The sequence below is a fragment of the Periplaneta americana genome, chromosome 17, assembly GCF_040183065.1.
Source record: "Periplaneta americana isolate PAMFEO1 chromosome 17, P.americana_PAMFEO1_priV1, whole genome shotgun sequence".
NCBI classification, from domain to species: Eukaryota; Metazoa; Arthropoda; class Insecta; order Blattodea; family Blattidae; genus Periplaneta; species Periplaneta americana.
Window position 1 is genome coordinate 86,770,235 of NC_091133.1, and position 14,049 is coordinate 86,784,283.

The 14,049-nt window shown below is 38.5% G+C and overlaps 1 protein-coding gene across 4 annotated transcripts in view; it reads left to right on the forward strand.

The window, feature by feature from the left end:
- The window catches only part of LOC138692956 (uncharacterized), a 390,101-nt gene that overhangs the window by 364,136 nt on the left and 11,916 nt on the right, over positions 1-14,049 (forward strand). For all 4 annotated transcript variants that reach the window (XM_069816368.1, XM_069816369.1, XM_069816370.1 and 1 more), the window contains one exon: positions 8,346-9,472. In XM_069816368.1, the coding sequence (XP_069672469.1) occupies positions 8,346-9,472 (1,127 nt within the window). The remainder of the gene's footprint in view (positions 1-8,345; positions 9,473-14,049) is intronic.

The window sequence follows — 14,049 nt, forward strand, 5'->3', positions numbered from 1 at the left end:
CCTCATCATAGACTACTTGTCACTAATGTCTCCTCATCAAACCCTGTTTAACGTTATCACTGACTTCAGCTACTCGTCACTAATATATTTCCTTATCAAACTCTAATTACCTAACCATATTACTGACAGTGAGACTACTTCTCAATAATCTATCGTTTCATCAAACTCTATCAAATCTTACTTCAGACAGTGGAGCTACTTGTCACTAATGTATTCATCAAAATCTACCTGACCTTATCACTGATGGGACTACTTGTCACTATCTCTCTAACCTCATTACTGGTATGAGGATACTAGTCACTAATCTTATCAAACCCTACCTAATCTTATTACTGACAGCGGGGCTACTTGTCACTTATCTATCGCCTTATCGAACTCTATCAAACATTATTCCAGACAGCGGAGCTACTTGTCACTAATCTATCCATCAAACCCTACCAAATCGTACCACTGACGCGAGGCTACTCGTCACTAATCTCATATTCTCTTAAAACCCTATATAATCTTGTCACTGACAGCGGGGCTATTTGTCGCTTATCTATCGCCTTATCAAACTCTATCAAACATTATTCCAGGCAGCGGAGCTACTTGTTACTAATTTATCCATCAAAACCTACCAAATCGTACCACTGACGCGAGGATACTTGTCACTAATCTTATCTCCTCACCAAACCCTACCTAACCTTGCCATTGACAGCGGGGCTACTTGTCACTCGCCTATCGCCTTATCAAATTCTATCAAACATTCCAGACAGCGGAACTACTTGTCACTAATCTATCCATCAAACCCTACCAAATCGTACCATAGACGCGAGACTACTCGTCACTAATCTTATCTTCTATTAAAATCCTACCTAACCTTGTCACTGACAGCGGAGCTACTTGTCACTTATCTATCGCCTTATCGAACTCTATCAAACATTATTCCAGACAGCGGAGCTACTTGTTACTATCCATCAAACCCTACCAAATCGTATCACTGACGCGAGGCTACTCGTCACTAATCTTATCTTCTCTTAAAACCCTACCTAATCTTATTACTGACAGTGGGGCTACTTGTCACTTATCTATCGCCTTATCGAACTCTGTCAAACATCATTCCAGACAGCGGAGCTACTTGTTGACAGCGGAGCTACTTGTTACTAATCTATCCATCAAACCCTACCAAATCGTACCACAGACGCGAGACTACTCGTCACTAATCTCATCTTCTCTTAAAACCCTACCTAACCTTGTAACTGACAGCGGGGCTACTTGTCACCTATCGCCTTATCAAACTCTATCAAACATTATTCCAGACAGCGCAGCTACTTGTTACTAATCTATCCATCAAAACCTACCAAATCGTACCACAGACGCGAGACTACTCGTCACTAATCTTATCTCCTCATCAAACCCTACCTAACCTTGTCACTGACAGCGGGGCTACTTGTCACTTATCTATCGCCTTATCGAACTCTATCACACATTATTCCAGACAGCGGAGCTACTTGTTACTAATCTATCCATCAAATCGTACCACTGACGCTAGGCTACTCGTCACTAATCTTATCTCCTCATCAAACTCTACCTAACTTTGTCACTGACACTGAGGCTGCTTGTCACAGATACTAGGGCTACTTATAGCTAAGTGTGACGACGGAGGAATAGAGCAGAACTGCACGAGTGAACGTCATGAGTGGACGTCAGGCCCATTATCCTTCCGTTCGAATGCTGTTTATCGATGCCAAGCAGAGAGCGAGCGAACCAATTCCCTCTCTGGTAAAGTCGTACATTTCATTTGTTGACACAGCTACGCTAAAATATCTGTCAGGAATGTCATTCACTCTGTTGTGGTTTTTCATAATTCGTATCACGTGTTCCAGCTCCTGATATTGTATTGTCGAGGTATTTGAATGCAGTATCTGTCCCCTTATTTGTCCATTGATCATTATTTTTGTAACTTTAGATGGTTGACAAAAACATTAATATCTCCCCTCTTACTTTACACAGCCGACCGTGATATTGACACTGATGACCATAATATTGATCGTGCGAGTCCCTTTTATTGTACTGCCCTCTCTCCAAGCCCTGAACCACAGATTGTCAATGTACTTCCTTTTACTGCATGTCCCACGTAATAGGGTTTTATACTTTAATAGCGGTTTAGATTATGACGAATAATTAGGAATTATCAACTATACCGTGAGGTTTATCCCCAATGTTTCGGAAATACTACTTATGATAAAACTGAAAGTAGTTTTGAAATTTCGGAAATAGTAAATCTCAAAATACGATTGATAATAAAATTTAAAACTATGGCTCTATTATCAGACATCGCTTCAGCCAGTATTGTTATTCAAAAGTTGGTCATTTGTAGATATAAATCGTTTGATTGCTGACCAGTTGCTATTTTATATAACAACGATTTCTTTTCATTAGGCTAACACACTTTCATTGTCGCTTGAAGTGAAGGTTAGTATAAAGCTATTTATATCGTTTTAAGTGATTGTGAAAGGTGCCTGACAACATAACTGCAGGCATCTATATTGACTGAACTAACATGTATAGGAAGTACCGCTAAGCACACGAGTTGAATGTAATAATCAATCGGGAGTAAGAGGGGCTTGACTGGCTTTAGATTTAAGAGGGCTCGACCCAGGACGGTCCGGACACTTAGGCATGCTTTGACCCTTTGTGCGTCGTATATTCTATTGTGGGACTTAGTGTGGTGGTTACCAACCATAAGGAGCAGAATTTGATGCCTGGTGTTAAGATATTTCTATCTCCCTCCCGTAGGAACTCGATGTGTTCTTTGCTTTTAAGTTGCAATTCCTTATTGTATGTATGTCTTTATTCACACTGCAATGGGTATATACCCGGTGGCAGTGGTAACTAATTTCACTCAATAATGACAATAATAAACTTATTAATAAAAATACAATTAATAATAATACTAATAATTAATACTAACAATAATTTATAATAATAATAATAATAATAATAATAATAATAATAATAATAATAATAACAGGGAATATCCTAAATTAAAAATTTGTATCTTAAACCTAAGTTCGAACTAAAACTCACGAGTATGATATGTTCATATCTGCACAAGTACTTTTCAACATTACACTTATTTCGCTGTCAACTCACTCACTGCACTGGAACTACGACACATTTCACTGATTCTATCCTGATTTCACTAACACTTCAAAAACATTTCACTGTTCAAATACTTTGCACTGCCACTATAAACTATAAAGCTTCACTGACAGGAACACGTTTCACTGACACTACACGTTTCACTGACACAACATAATTGTTCACTGATACAACACTTCAATAACAAAATATCATTTACACCCTTTAAATACTGTGTATAATTACCGTCTATTAGTAAAGTCCTTAAGCCTATTTTTAAATACATTTTTGGTTGTTAGTAAAGCCTTTAGTAAGTCTGCAGGTAAAGCATTCCAGTCCCTGATAGTACGATTGAGAAAAGAAAACTTCCCTTGGACGTCCCTTTATCTACAGAGATGATACGTCAATAATTAAGCGCTTCTTGCAGGTTTGGATGATGCGAGATTTATGACAGATTTTCTCCTTCATTTTCAAATCAATATTACTCTATTACTGTTGTGTAATCAATTCTTTTAATCATTTATGAATAGTCTGTTATTGGTAAAAAAAGTTAGAATGATTTATTGTTAAATATCGCTAAACGAACAAAAGTCCTTATTTGGAAGGCTTAGAAAAAAGCACCAAGATTAGGTCCACGTATATTCCACAATACAATCACTTCTGTGTCATTTAGTAAAGTTTAATTCATAGTCTCAAATTGTTGGTGACGTTTGTGATTACAGTAACCAGAAGCTATATGGTGGTCTCTGGATGCCCTGTAACAATTTGTTTGTCTCGGCTATTTTTAGCCCAATGTTTAACACGTTTCGATTAGCCCAATGTTTAACACGTTTCGACCTTGTAACTTGAAGCGAATTTTAAACTTCTGTCCATACATGATTCACACCAAATATTTACAAGGCGATAAGAATTAGCTCATACTGTACAGTTGACTATACATGTCTAAATATATAGGTTGAGATGCGTTATTGCTTGATAAGCAAATTTCAAGACAGTTCTTCCGTTCTTTTAAGTCGAGTTTAGGGGATCTCGAATTGTTGAGCGGTATTGCATCTGTTTTTGAAGAATTCCAAAATCCTTTTGACTTTCTTTTTAGATCATCCAATAGCAATATATATTAAATTACATTATACGCATATATAGCAGGCGTAAATCGAATAAAGAAATCTCTCTCTCTCTCTCTCTCTCTCTCTCTCTATATATATATATATATATATATATATATATATATATATATATATATATATATATATATATATGGTAAAGGCTGGCAATATTGTGATATTAATAATATTATGATAGTTCTTTTTGAGAATTTTTTTACAATTTTACTCAGCGAGAGGAAGATCGTTTTTTTATTGCGTTAACGTATTAAGGGAATGTTCGTGGGCAAGTTTCTGCACAAAACCGGTCCTTCTCTCGCTCAGTAAAATTGTAAAAAAAATTCCCAAAAAGAACTGTCATAATATTAGCACAGTCTAGTATAATACAGTCACGAAGCTTAGTTGTGAGGTTGCTAGGAACAATAGACTATGCCGGTACTATTTCGCATCGTCTGTAATGAGGCGGTAGTAGCGATCCTAGTGGTTAGCAACTATCTATGGATGCATATTTACTACGTATTGAGCTTCGTGACTGTATGTACTAGACTTTTATATATATATATATATCTATATATATATATATATATATATATATATATATATATATATATAAGGTACTGATACTAGAGAGTCTCCACAAATTGCGAATACTTGAAGTTCGTTCATAGTCATATTAACCTATCAATAGAGCAGAACGAGCTTGAAGGCCCAGGTTTTTTTTTTAGTGGTGTTGGTGGTGGTAGTAATGACAGTGACAGTGCTTATGATATTACGGCGTTGATGTGTTGCCTTTAAATTTTCGTACATTTAAACTGTTGTCCCATGATCTGGCGATTATGCTCTCCGTTGGATCTTAGGTACGCGGGTTCATACCAAGGACGATAAAATTCTCACTATGGCTTCTTTAAAATGACAAGATGTTCTTGGTTGTTGTTGGAGACCTGTAGGCAAAATTTATTGGCAATTCCTCTTCGATGATGAATTTCAACGCTGAATAATCTTTGCAGTAGAAAAATGTCGTTATGCTCGCCGTTGGATCTTAGGTACGCGGGTTCATACCAAGGACGATAAAATTCTCACTATGGCTTCTTTAAAATGACAAGGAGATGTTCTTGGTTCTTGTTGGAGACCTGCAGGCAAAATTTAGTGGCAATTCCTCTTCGATGAATTTCAACGCTGAATAATCTTTGCAGTAGAAAATGTCGTTAAATAAAATGTACCGTGTACATAAAAACTGTAATAAAAATTCAAAATATCTAATAAGATAATCATAATAATTTAATTCTCTTTTTGTGAGGTATTAACAGAAGTGGGAGATTTTATGGATTGGCAGTAACCTGGCATTGTTGTGTGTGTCTTTTTTTTTTTTTTTTAATGTCGAGTAGGCAACAAAACTCTCCCTGTGTAGAGTGGCTAATTGAGACAAATTCCACAGTTCAGGCCCAACGAAATTTCAGGAGCAGTGTTGCCAATTTTGCGACTTGTTGCTAAATCTGGCGACTTCTGACAATGTTTCGACGACATTTTCTTTTAACTTTTCTACTGCTTAAATATGGATTTAGCAACTTTTCAGCACTCTCTAGCGACAAACATAAAAGTTTCTCTATTGATAATAAGGAATTAAGGACTTTTGAACTCTAGTTTGCCGACTTTCTGGACATTTCACTTGGCAACGCTGTTCAGCAGAGTCTACAATACATGACATCTCCTAGAAGTGATATTAGGTATAGCCTAGTATGAGTGGTTTATGGAAAGCGTAGGAAAGACGTCACGCGCAAAAAGACCCAGTGTACCCGAAGCTCAAGTTGCAGCAGTACGGAAGCTTTCCAATACAGCCCACAAAGTCCGTTTGTCGTGTATCACAAGAATTTCAGATTTCCACATCCAATCATCCACAAAGTTCTTCGGAAGCATCTTAAAGTCTCTATACAAGTGAAAATTCTACAGTAATTAAAAACAGGGAGAAAGGAAAGAGAATAAGTGTTGACGTGAATATCTTGAACGGAATGGACCAAGACAACAATTTCTTCCAAAACATGTTGATCAGCGACATTTCTTGACCCTCGCGTTCACCAGACTTAACTTCGCTATGTGGGGCAATGTAAAGGACAATTCCTACAGAACGTCTGTAAGAAATCTTTAAAAGTCTTACGTGAAAGACATCAGGGATGCAATATCAATAAAAAAAAAAGATTCGGACCGAAATTCATTATAGATTAGATATCATCAGAGCGTGCATATGGAAACCGTGTAACACATGTTTATCATACAAAAACAAAAATAATAAAAATATGATGTTTCCTAAGATATTACTGTAGTCTATATTTTTATTACATTTGTATGCATATTATGTACTACATGGAATAAAACAAATTACAATATGTCGTGTTTTCGAATAGAAATGCTTAGAGTATTTCTACATTAGATTTTCGCTTATGTTGAATATAATTACCAGAGAGCCCGCTATTATGAATTTTGGACGTTAATCATAACAGTATCAATAGACAGTTCTTGATACTGGTGGTGGTGGTGGTGGTGATGGTGGTGGTGGTGGTTTAAGTGATGGTTGTGATAACGATGTTTATTATAGTGCCAGTGCTTTTGATGTGATAATATGTAGGCCTACATTTTACATCAGTGAAAGAACTCCGATAGATAGTCGGCCATGAAAAGATTCCAGTGTCTTTTTGTTGTATGTGCCGCGTATGCTTTACGACGAATTTCAACTTTATTTGTAATTCAGCTTCGTGTTGGTTAGTCCTAGACGTATCTTCATCTTACAAGCAAACTTGTAAGTGCCTTGGAGCGCACTAATAGAATTGCATGTTGATTCCTACACTGCAGTGACGTCTTCGAAGTCATTTACGCTGGATTTCCCCGGCACAAGAAGACAAGGCATGTAATTTAAAAGATCCGTGTTGTGCTTGACATGAGGCGGCTCAAATTAGTGAATCACTCTCTGGTTTGAACGTTGACTTCAACTTCAACACGTTACATTAACCGAACATGTCAATCTTAAAGACGGCATATTTAGTGTCTACCTTTCACGCAAGTTTGAGCCGAGGATGTAATTTTAATGTTGTAGTCCACGAAATGTGCCATCAAAATTCTCTTCTCTTCTCTTCTCTTCTCTTCTCTTCTCTTCTCTTCTCTTCTCTTCTCTTCTCTTCTCTTCTCTTCTCTTCTCTTCTCTTCTCTTCTCTTCTCTTCTCTTCTCTTCTCCCCCTCATATCTTCTGTCTTATACTCTTACATATTCCCTCCTCTTCTCTTACCTCTTCCCTCTTTTCCTGTAACTTATCTTTCTTACCTCTTCTCTCTTCTTCTCTTACCACTTCTCTCCTCTTCTCTTACCACTTCTCTCTTCTTCTCTTACCACTTCTCTCCTCTTCTCTTACCACTTCTCTCTTCTTTTCTTACCACTTCTCTCCTCGTCTCTTTTTCCTCTTCTCTTACCACTTCTTTCTTCTTCTCTTTCTATTTCTCTCTTCTTCTCTTATCACTTCTCTCTTCTTCTCTTACCACTTCTTTATTCTTCTCTTACTACTTCTCTCTTCTTCTATTATCATTTCTCTCTTCTTCTCTTACTACTTCTCTCTTCTTCTCTTGTTATTTCTCTCTTCCTCTTACTACTTCTCTCTTCTTCTCTTATCACTTCTCTCCTCTTCTTATCATTTCTCTTCTCTTCTCTTCTCTTCTCTTCTCTTCTCTTCTCTTCTCTTCTCTTCTCTTCTCTTCTCTTCTCTTCTCTTCTCTTCTCTTCTCTTCTCTCCCTCTCCCTCTCCTCTCCTTGAGAGGACCAAATTCAGTTTTAAGCATTGATGAGCATTATTAGATCCATTTTGATCTTTGTTCATAGAAATTAAACATGTTTCCAATATCCGATATCCTAACTATCGTTCATTTATATTGATTACAGTACTTGAAAAGTTTGTTTTTATCAGAATTTTATTTAAAATGGAAAATTCAGTGTTATTGGTGTAGATTGTAGATGAACAGTATAGTCATATTCATAGTTCGCTTTAGTGCCTTCTTGCTCAGTCTTGTCCGAAGAAGGATTCTTCTCCTTCATCACCGTTATGTAGCCAGATCGTAACACTGCTGCATTGCCGTGTTTCAGATCTCGCGGTGCTCAACAAAAGCATCTCGCAGCGCTGGAGACGCCTGCGTCGCCGGTGTTCCTCTTTCACGACTCCGTCCCCGGGGCCCTGCGCCTCGTCCACGCCGACTCACCAGTGTGAGCGCCTGCTGCTGAGCACCGACCACGCCGTGGTGGTGAGCATGCCCCCCACGGCACCTCCGCGCGATGGGCCCACCACGCCGCTCCGTAGCAGCGCCAGCAGCCACCACATCTTCCCAGAGATGCAGCAGATGCTGCGCTCCAAGCTGAACCGTCTGCACGCCGGTCTGCGCAAGCGCCGCGCCGTCTCCGTCCACGAGATGTCGACGTCCTCCAAAACCAACCAACCGACGTTCTACGTCCCGTCTCCTCTTGCAAAGACATCTGAAAATCTCCACGCGCCGGACGAACAAGACGAACTGTATCGAGATGAATTTTCTAGCCAGTCCGGTCCCTTGTCCCTTCCTCCCTACGGCTTCCGGGACTCGGATTCGAGGGGTTCTTCTGAAAACAGGCAGAGGAAGCTTTCCAGCACTTGCTCCTCCGGCAGGGGTACTGCGACGCCGCCGACGGAGGACCTCGACGGCAGAAGCACCGATAGCAACAGGTCTACATCGTCATCGACGACGTCGTCGACCCGACTGCCACGCTTCTGCAAACGTGACGACGTGAGGCTAAGGAGGAAGTCTTGCTCCCCCTCCCCGCCGCACGGGGACGGCTGGGACCACGGCTACCACAGCATCGAGGCGCAGGGCGACGCCCCTGCGCAACAGCGGCGGAGCAGGGCCGACGACCAGGGCCACAGGAGGTGGTCAGTGGCGGATCCACCCGTCGAGCAGCGCAGCTTTGTGATCGGTGGCAGTGTGACGTGTTCCAACGGTTACGACACTGCGACCGATTCGGGCCCAACCTCACTACCATACTCTGGTCCGCTGGACACTACCCAGGAGGAAGAGCCTGAGGAAAACGTGGAATTGCGAGACAAGCAGAGGGAGCTTATAAGGCAGCTGCAAGAGGCACTGGGAGAGAAGAAGAAGCAGAAACAGCTGATGAACGGTGTGCGGCGCAGTCATCGGAGTAGTGGAGACCTCGTGCCACAGCGGCAGGAGTTGACATGGCGGACTAAGGTACGTCTAGCTTATTCCCTTTATCCTGATGTAGTTGTTAATAAAGTCCTGAATGATACAGGAGTTCGCGCACGCGCAGTAGCTGAAGTACTCACACGCAGAATTGTTTTTATGCAGATGAAATTTTATGACGAAAACACTTCTTTCAAAAGAGCCACGCAGCTCTACTCAAAACAATAGGCGTATATTGTGAGGTAGAAAGATAAAAAAAATGAATGGCACTTCAATGCTACCAACATTGAGCCCAAAATATTAATGTTACTGAATAAATGTTCATGGCTTAAAAAAGTGATATAATCGAAATGGCAACTTCACATACAACTCGCTATATAAAGGGATAATAATTATATTTCCACAACTTATTGTGTAAAATATATAGCCTACACAATAAATTTATAAATTTAATCTAGAATACCTTGCCTCGTCCGGTTAATATCTCAAATTGTGCCAACGGAACACTAACTATCGTGATATCTGTAACATGCGTATATTCGAGGAAGTGTTGCTAGTAGTGAAATGAACCTATGAACTAGAAAATCACTAAATTTAAACAGGTGATCAAGTATGGGGGGAAAATTGTTGAAGTTGCAACTTAGTAACTTAATACCGCACGTTACATTATACCGACTATACAGAGTGGAAGTGAAATAACCTTGCAGATTGAAAGGGACGATGAGGTACACGTAAATGAATGGAAAACTTATGTTATATTTTGTGATTAAATGCACGGTTCATTAGAAAATTAAATTTGAAGTTTTAGCAGTCCGGCAACATTGCCGCTATCACACTCTACTCGTGATACAGATGTAAGAGGTCAACAAACTCGGTGTGTCTCAGTAGGTGAGCTGCTCTCTGCCTGCTCGCATCGTGCAGTGGCTTGAAATTGCAGGAAGTGTTTATAGACTTCTTTGCACCCGCTAAACTCGAATTTCCCCGCCTGTCAACAATATAGGCCCGATAATGGAATTTACTTGCCGACGTGACAAATCAGAATATTTCGTTGTTTGTGGTGACAAGTCAGAGAAAATACGATAGTATGTAAAGTGGATTGTATTTTAGAATAGCTTAGCCTCAAGAAAATCATAATTTTAAATTAGTTTTATCAACGATACCGAACGAAAAATGTGCCAGAAGTGTACTGCTTAAGAAATGGGTTCAAGGACACGCAACTTTAACAACTAATGGTATCTGAGTATTCTTATGTATAACAGAAAAGCCGTCAATATTATAGACTCGTCGCTCTTATTTCCGGCAGCCAATCACGTTGCAGGTCGGCTACATTTAAACGTGTGCGTCTTGTGATTCGCTGCTGATGACGTTACGCACTTCCCAAGGCTCAATAAACACTTAATATTTTTTTGTTCTTTAATTGGCGTTCGCAGAAAGCACACGAGGACATTATTTGCTCAATTACAGTGCGTTTGATTTATTATCATAGGAGTTATGACATGATAATGTTTAACGGTGCGGCAAATAGATTCTTTTTCTGGTAACTCGGCAAAGAAAGAACAAAAATGGCGAACGATACTACCTACCTAGACTTTATAGAGACTTCACTTCTCAAGGCGTAAGCAAAGAGGAGGAGCCGCGCCGGAAATAACAGCGACACGATTTGCTTAAAATAAAATAAGTTCTTTTTTATTTTAACAGTGCATATGTTATTTTAGTGCATATATCCTGGCTTTTAAGTCATACGTGCAAGTATATTTTGCCACTTTAGTGCATATGAATCCGACCCCTACTTATGAGGTTCCAACCAGTCTTCGGACGACTGACTAAACATGCAACTTGGTGTAGGCCTTACTATGATTTAGGCTAATTATATTTCACCAGTTGGATCAGGCACACGAATAGTCTCTTTTCTGCAGAAAGTATATTTAAGAAAGGGAATTAAAGAAACGCGAAGTAGACTATGTATCAAAATAACATATCGTCGGAAATTTGTTAATGAAGTTTTCTGATTCGAGAAGTAATCGTGTGATAGTCTTCAAGATGGTCTGCCTGTATCACATCATGAATGTCATTCATTAGACGTGTGTAGACCTTGAAACTGCAGAATACTTCTCTACTTTCGTTTTGTGGTTTGCTTTGCTAGCTTACGCAACGTTTCCGCGGAGTCATTGGATGCAGGTAGTGATTTGTTTGTTGGAGTGTGACGCATATACGCTAATTAACTTGCCGTAGTGCTGTAACACTGCTTCGGCGCACGAGTGGAGTGTTCGTTGCCCGTGTTCGAGAGTAATTATAGCAAATAATGAGTGTTAATATCTGTTGAGTACAATATTGTTGTCCTATGATGAGGCGCTCGAAACTTCGCTTTTCACTTCGAATACTATCTTATTAACTCGTTGATTCAGGTTTCTTTTCTCTGTCGAAATGTAACGATTTTCTGACAGTTCTCACATTCTCACATTTTGATTCTTCTGCAATAATTATGTATTAAATCTCCCCGATATTTGGCTACTGCTAATCAAAAGCGAAGTCACTAAACGTCAGGAGTCTGAAGAACCCCGTCTTCCATTGATTAATTCGTAATGTCCGTGTTTCTGCCCCATACAGTGCCACAGTCCATACAAAGCACTTCATTAGTACTTTTCAAGAGGTCCGCAGAAGACTGTCCTTTTTCTGTTAAAAGCTTCCTTTGCCATTGCTGTCCTCCTTTGGACTCCCTGGCAGCAACTCATGTTACTACACAGTAGGCCTATCTTATAATTAAATTTATTTAACTAGCTAGCTAGCTAGCTAGCTAGTGAGTACAAATTAAAATTATAAAACAAAAATGTTTCTAGCCACTACCGTAAGAGCCACGCGTGTACGGTGTGGTCGTAGCCAATAATATAACATAAAATTTACAAGGACAGTTTACTGAATATAGTAAGTAACATACTTCAAACCAATAAATAACACACAAGAGCAAAAAAAAAAAAAAAACAGAAAACACATTTAATATATTGATAATCAGACAGAAGTCAGTGATATTCAATAAAAACATGAATACAGTCGACAGAAATAAAAGGTAAAAAAATACATTTGTTAATACTCGTATTATATGTCATGAATAATTTTATAAATTTCTTTTTTAAAAGCTTCAATTTTAAAATATTTCAAATTTGGAAAATGGTTTGTAATTTTATTATAAAGTCTTGGACCGAAACTAGCACCATGTTTAAGAGCTGCACTTGTATGACTTTAGGCTCAATGGGAAAGTAGTCTTTCGTCTTCGAGTACGATATTCATGTCGATTAGATTTATGTTTTATTTGATTTCTGTGGTAGGTAGTAAGTTAGTAAACCATATTTATAAATTTCTTCAATAATTGATACTTTAAAATCTGTATAAATTAAGTTTGTTGGGCAATCAATATTTTTGCTCAGACAAATTTTTATTAGTCCTCTGTGTAATAAAATTAATGGATTAAGTACAGATGATGCTACTCCACCCCAATTTATTATACTATATTGTGTTAATGATTGTACTAAAACTAAAAGTATTATTCTCAATGCCTCCTTAGTGATAAAATATGACTTTATAAATTGTCTTTCTTATACTTGTACACATCAAATCAGTTTGTTTATCCCAACGTAAATGATGATCTATATTAATTCCTAAATATTTGACTTGTGTGGAAGGTGATAGATATGGACAATTACAATAATTATTTGTTATTCATTACATGAAATATTGTGTATTACTAAGTGATAATTATGCTTAGGTGGAGGTAAACTTTCCGTTGTTAAAGAAAATGGAATATAGGTACTTTTATTAATACCCCAAGTATTTGAAGCTGTCCACTTGTTCTACTGTCTCATTTCGAATTCGCACGTTTACCTTCTTCATTTTCATTCAGTAATCATGATTTTCGTCTTGTTTGAATATATCGGCATTCCATACTGCTCACAGCTGTCATTTCGCTTCAGTGGCATACTATCTCTTCTGCTAACAAAACCATAACCGCAAATGTTACAGGCTACACTTTATTCTTTTTCCTTGTACAATAACCTCTCCCATGTTCTGAAAATAGTTTTTCATTAAAACTCTTGGTAGTTTACAATATTGTGAGTGCAAAATTTACTGCAAGTATTGTATTGCTAATTGTGGAGTTAGAAAAGTATTGCGACACTGCCCTTGTAAGATTTATGATATACTTACTGTTAATAATAATAGTCTTTATTAAACACAGTGTGTACAGCTTTGTCATTTGCTTTTATTTGTTCTGGGTCTGGCTCGGGATCTCGCAGAGTGAGAGTGATTGTAGAATGTTGCTAGAATGATGATAATGGTGAAGGGAAAAAGGCAGAATCCCCAGAAAAATCCCTCGCGCCTGCTTTCTCCATCGTAAATTCCTTCCTGACTCAGACGGAGATCGAACTCAGATCACACAGTGGAAGGCCACAAGCGAGGTTAGGCCACAGTCTGTCGTTAACTGAAAATTCTCCATAGTTCTTGGTAACGAACCAAACAGATAAATTGCCCATTCTTTTGTCTTCTCTTATGTTGGAACAGACGCTTAAACATCATTGATTAAAGTTCTCGTTAACACTTTGTTAAAAACATAAAATTTACTTTGTCATACGTTA